General features: G+C 39.0%; 2 protein-coding genes across 2 annotated transcripts; one reads left to right on the top strand and one right to left on the bottom strand.

Annotated features, from left to right (window-relative positions):
- Positions 1-382: 382 nt before the first annotated feature.
- Positions 383-2445, top strand: LOC127792382 (uncharacterized). The gene has a single exon (XM_052322856.1). It carries the CDS (start codon positions 601-603, stop codon positions 1963-1965), a length of 1365 nt encoding a protein of 454 aa, XP_052178816.1. The 5' UTR covers positions 383-600; the 3' UTR covers positions 1966-2445.
- Positions 2446-3985: 1540 nt separating this feature from the next.
- On the bottom strand, positions 3986-4738 carry LOC127792383 (uncharacterized). Its single transcript, XM_052322858.1, has one exon. It carries the CDS (start codon positions 4653-4655, stop codon positions 4362-4364), a length of 294 nt encoding a protein of 97 aa, XP_052178818.1. The 5' UTR covers positions 4656-4738; the 3' UTR covers positions 3986-4361.
- Between the last annotated feature and the right edge of the window lie 1479 nt (positions 4739-6217).

Below are 6217 nucleotides of genomic sequence, written 5' to 3' on the forward strand. Positions count from 1 at the left end.
TAAAATTTTAATATTTTTCGTTCCATTAGCTTAAAAAACACGCTCTTTCATTCAAAGATTACTAATTGTTATTTATTAGTTAATATATTTTTATTCTATTTTTAAAATTTAAAAATATTATATTATTCGTGTCGAATAACATAATATTAGCCTCATGTAAACAAAATGAGAGGGGCGCCCGCCCCCTCCCCCTTGCATGCCCCTGTTGGGTTTGTCACAGGCAAGAGAATAAATCTACTTTTAAATTATTCTCCAATCTTTTAAATAAGGTGAAAATATTTTACATTATTTTTAATCCTTTATTCCATTACATTACTAACCTGCTCCAAACAAGGCCTTAATGAAGGTGATATGCAGCAAACTTTATTTTCTAAAACAAATCGGAGCGTCGGTCGGAGCCGTTTCGCATCAAACGGCCAGAATGGAGCGGACGCCCAACGTCTACTTTTTTTCAACGGTCAAAAAACTCAAAATACATAATTTTCCCTAGTTAACCCCTCTCTCTTCCATTCCCTCCCTTGTCTACCTCTCTCCGATCGCCCTCAAGATCGCTCCAAGAATACATCGCTCTCACTCTCTCAGAAAAATTTCCCTAGGAGAATGAATATTCTGCAATACCCAGAAGGCATGAACGCGTTAGATCTTCAGATATGGAACAATGCCGTATTTGACAATGGCGAATCAGAAGATACGGCAATAACAAGAAGATCTTCTTTGTCTCCGTTAAAAACCATTTCGGTGAACCGATCGGAGTCGCTCGGTTCTGTGTCGAGCAAAGAAAACCAGAGTCCGGTGGCGGGAAAATCGTCTGTTTCCATCAAGACGCCGGCGCAAGTCAAGCCGCTGCAGTCGAATGGAGTAATTGGAAATTCACAAGGAAAGCCCATGAATCCACTTCCCAAGAAGAGCCTAATCGGAAACGAAGCCCAGGTTCGGGACGAAAGAAAGATTGATGCGGAGATTGAGGAGATTCAGATGGAAATCAGTCGATTGTCGTCTCGGCTGGAGGCGCTCCGCCTCGAAAAGGCGGAGCAGAAACTGAAAGCTTTGGAACGGCGGGGGAGAGTCATCCCGGCGAAGTTTATGGAGCAGAAGCAGAACGGTAAAAATTCAGATGGAACAAAATTGCAGCGGAGAGGGGTTAGTTTGGGGCCGGCGGAGATTCTGGCGGCGGCGAAATTCCGCCAACAGGGAAAGCACGAAATCACGCCGGTTCAGGCGATGCAGAGCCGAAGAAAATCTTGCTTCTGGAAGCTTCAGGACATTGAAGAAGAGAAACCGACGAAGGAAAGAGGGAAGAGCTTGAGCATTAGCCCCAAAACCAGGAAGACCATTTCCAAGGCTCAGGCTCGGCAAGCGGCCACAACGGTGGGACCAAAGAAAGGTTTGAAGAAAGAAGATGGGCATGGGATTCTTTCGACAATTCAGCCGAAGAAACTGTTCAAGGATGGGGAGAAATCAGCGCCAGCTAAGAAGCCGGTGAAGCCCGGCCGGTTTGTGGCCAGCCGGTATGCCGTACAGTCTACTGTCAACTCGGCAGTGAGAAAGCGATCTTTCCCAGAAAACGGGAAAGATGACAGCAAGAGATGTGATAAGAAGCGGGTTTCATCGAGTGGGAGATCCAGTGGATCATTGCCGGAAATAAACCAGAGTCAAGAAACAGAAACGATGATGAAGAAGAAGGGGTGGGAAATTCCGGGAGAAGTAGAAATTGACAGAAAATTAAAGGATGATCAAATTGAAACGCCATTATCGGCTTCCAAAATGCCCGACCTGCTTCCGAGGATCAGGACATTGAGGAGCGCCATTGACAGTCCCCGGGATTCGGGTCCGGCGAAGAGAATTTCAGAGTTAATCGGGAGGAAATCCTACTTTGGCCATGACGACGAGGATGAGGAGGCGGAGCCACCAATTTGCCAGTCCTTGAGTTTTGCAGAAGAAGAAGAAGAAGAAGAAAGGAAGTAATAATTTGGAAGGAAGCAAGCAATGGGCTTCCTTCCTTCCTTCCTTCCTTCCTTCAAGGCTAGTTTTAAAAAATTCAGATAAATTGATGAGTTTGTAGTAAGCATTCTTATGCTTGCTCCCTTATGGATGGATGTTGTGTTGAATATCTTTGTGTTGTTGGGTTGCTCCTCTATCATCACAACAAAGGGGTAAGCTCACTTTGGCTTTCTGCTCTTTGATATCTCAATTCCCTTCTAAGCCCTCTGTTTTTGCTTGTACCTATCATCATCATCATCATCATCATCATCTCTTCCTCTCAAATATATACATCCAGTTGCACTAAACTTGCAGATGCTTAATTTATGTGATTTTCATAAACTTTGGGAGTGGTTGTGGGGACAAACAACACCTCTCTGTCTAATTATATGAAAAAATCCAACAATATTGGGTGATACAATTTTTGGTGTTTTAAATTCTCTTTTTTTACCATAGCTGCATTCATTTTCATGCATTATCAACTCCTTATCACCAAAACACAAGAGATAAAAGGGAGAAGAAGAAGGAGCATCGAACACGCGACCACAATCATCAAAAAAGCTGGGGTTGTACATTTAGCTTTTTAATTTTCTATTCAACCATCATATATCCATCCAAAAGTTTGAATTGGTACCAACAATGTTTGGAAACTAGAGCTCTGATATTTTTGACTAAGTCGACAGAAACAATAATAGGGGAGAAACCCCAACTACCCCCAGGGCCCCCACTAGTCTTAGATCTTATTAAAAATGGGAGTCATTATAATATAATTTCGTATTTTAATTTTAAATCTTCCATCATTTTTTTATGATATGATTGATTTTGTAAGATCTTTTTAAGTTGAGTCTGAAATATCTTTCCAAGTGTTCAAACCATTCAACAAATACAAAGAAGAAGGGGGGATCAACCAAATAAAAGAAAGAGATTAGGGTAAATAAAAACATTAACTTCAGTAAATTGGAAGATTTCCATCACACCCACAAATTAAGTTCCCCCCCCCCCCCCCCCCCCCCAAATTAATTTCATCCACACATTCTTCAAAAATATGAGAATTTATGTATTAACATTTCCTTCAATTTTGATAAACAAAATTTGATCTAACTTCCAGTCTTGATTTTTTGTTTTCATCCTCGAAAGTGTGTAACAATTTCCTTCAACTTTGATAAACACCGACTTGTCCCAACTTCCTGTTGATTATTATAATTAAGTCTCCATCACGCCATAAAGAATTGGCCAATTCTACATCAATGAAAAGTACCTGCAACAGCTAAATAAGATTAAGAAACGAACAATTATTGCATTTGTAGCTTTCATAAGTGGCAGAGAAACCAAACTAGGAAAAAGATACCAATATAAAAAAAAAAAAAAAAAACATAGAGAAATGGCATTTTTTTAAATGAAAAATCAAAATTCAAAAAATACATAATATAATTGATAAAAATTCCTCCCCTTTCTCTTTCTTTATTTATGCATTTACAAAATATATATATATATAATACATAAGAATCAGAAACAAAAATATTATACATGTTGATGGAAGGACGACTGACGGCAGACGGAACGACAATTGATCCGTTAAAGCAACAGCGGAAGATTAAGAAGACGGAAAGATGGCGGCAACAGCCGCGTTAAAGCATTGGTTTTCGCAAGATGGAGAACGAAGAACAAATTTAAGACTAAAGGGTTCAGTTAGATACAGAAGAAAACGTTTTGAAGACGCGGAAGGAACTCCGATTTCCGCAAGAATTCCCAGAATTCTGCTTTCAGTTGCAGATATTAAAGGAAATTAGAACTAGCCACTACTACTACAAGCAAGTTTGAAGATCACTGCTACATTTTAAGTGTCAGTAAACTGCGATCAAATTGTGTAGGACGACGTTCAATAATATTATCTGTTAATCATGGCGACAGCCGACAGGCTCGGTGGTGACTGATCGACTTCATTATACATGATTATGAGAATCTCAAAGTGGCTAATACGATGATGACCAGTGAAATCCAGAAATTCATAACGAAAATCAGAGGTCTGATATGATCGAGCCTTGGAAAATAAATCCATTCAGTAGCTGCTTCACATCCAACACATGATCGAACCTATTTCGAAGAAGTTATTGTTATTGAACTGTACTTTTTCTTTTTTTTTTTTAGATTTTTACATCTCAACTGTACAAACAATTTGCATCCGAGGTGATTACTCCGATTTCAGATCTCATTTTCAGCACACCGAGCCGATTTTTCCCGACTCGCTCACCGAGTCAACTCACTCTCCGTCTCAGTCATCTGGTCTGTTTGCGCGTCAACGGACCAATCGACTTCAAATAACTCCGATTTTGCGATCAGAATTTTCCGATCGCCGGCCGAAGGCCTCGAGACACCGCAGATCAGCTCGGCGCCCAGCAGTTCAGGTACATGACTTGCCGGAGCGACTCGTCGGCCTGTTTCCTCCTCTCATCTCCCTTGCTGCTACCGAAGACGCCGTCGAGGTCGCACCCGACCATGCCAGATAGAGGTCGTAGATCCGCCGGATCCCCACCGGGACCTGTGGAGGAGGAGGAGAAGCGTTTCTTGCTTTGGTGGAGAGACTTGAGGCCGGACTTCAACTTGGAACCTTGATCGGTGTGGCCGCTCACGACGGCGACGCTCGCTGCCACCCAGACTCGGTTCAGGTAACTCATCTCTGTGATTTTAAGTTAATTGATTACCCGAGAGGTGTTCTTTGGTTCTCTCTCCTGTGTGCTTTACTTAGATGGATTGGGTATGGCGGACAAGCCGGCATATATAGAAAATGAGGGGGCAGTATTGGCCGAAAAGAAGGTGGTTTCGTAAACCGGAAACAGGGCGCAGAAAGTGGTTTTAGGATGCTACTGGCAGCGGTTTTTAGATGCATTGGCAGCGTACAAAATAGAGATTATCACCAATCTCTCACGACACGATAATTCATCAACGAATCTAATCTAATTAATTAATAATAGGATAAATATAGAATGGTTAAATTATTTTTATTTATTATATTTAATTTATCACAATAATTATTTAACTTTGATTTCTATTAAAATTTAATATCTTTTTTATTTTGAAGTTTATATATTAGTATACTATTCAATTTTAGATAATAGAATTTGATTAAAAAATTAAAAATAATTGAATTTTAACCAAAAAAACAAAATTTAATAATTATGATAAAAAAAATTAAGCACAATAACTGATTCATTATAAAACGTAAATTTTAAAAATTAACAATATAACATATTTTATGAGATTTTTATCCTCAATTTTTACTTAATAAAAGCAATAAATTTACATTTTAATGGACCAAAATTTAGTAAAATATGTGTCAAACACTTCCCAAAGGTAAAATTCAAATTTAAATACATTATTAAAAGAGTCTTAAATATTTGAAATTAATCATCATAATTAATTTTTAGATATTTAAAATATTTTATTAACATTTTCTCCATCATAAAAAAAGTAAATTGATTATTTTCTGAAATATTTCTCATGAAATTGTAAATCTTAGTGGATGATTTTGTCGTGCCAAAATATCGGGAGAGATTAGGAGCTTTCTCGTAAGGAAAAGGACATCGGAACGTGATGGGGACACGTGGGGGACTGTACCGAGAAGCACGAAATGACTCATACTTGGAACCAATGTATATCCAACAGGTTGCTCCGCCTTATCTCATCTGGCCTACACAGTGACAAATTAGCGGTGGGTCCCTCTAAATTTAGACTTTAGTTATACGGGCAGGCCGGGCAGCTGTCCTTTTCGGGGCCTCCATTGCCCCAATCGAGGAGAGGCTCCATTGTCCAGTGGGGGGAGGTTGGGCCCATCACCCCATGTCCTTAAGTGCTATGTGGGACCCACCTCTATTATTGATCCCACCCTTAAAATAAAAAATTAATAATAATAATCATTAAAGCAAAGAATGGAAACCCCTGGATAAGTTGTAAAGGATACATGCTAGGGGATAAGATTGGGAGATAAATATTAAATTCGGGGTTTTCACCCAAAATCTAGTGTTACTTAAACAAAATTTCAGGAATTAAACTCCAACTAAATCTATTCTTAAAATAAAAAATTTCCCTTTCCATAATAATATAACAAATTTTGTTGTCCAACATAAACAAAGAGTAAACAAATGCAGTTTCTACAATTTATTTGTAGTTTTTACCAAAAGGCAAAAACCGCAATTGGTTTCTAATAAATATCACAAAATTATTTTTCTGGGATCATTTC

This window comes from Diospyros lotus, chromosome 15, assembly GCF_014633365.1.
Source record: "Diospyros lotus cultivar Yz01 chromosome 15, ASM1463336v1, whole genome shotgun sequence".
Taxonomy (NCBI): domain Eukaryota; kingdom Viridiplantae; phylum Streptophyta; class Magnoliopsida; order Ericales; family Ebenaceae; genus Diospyros; species Diospyros lotus.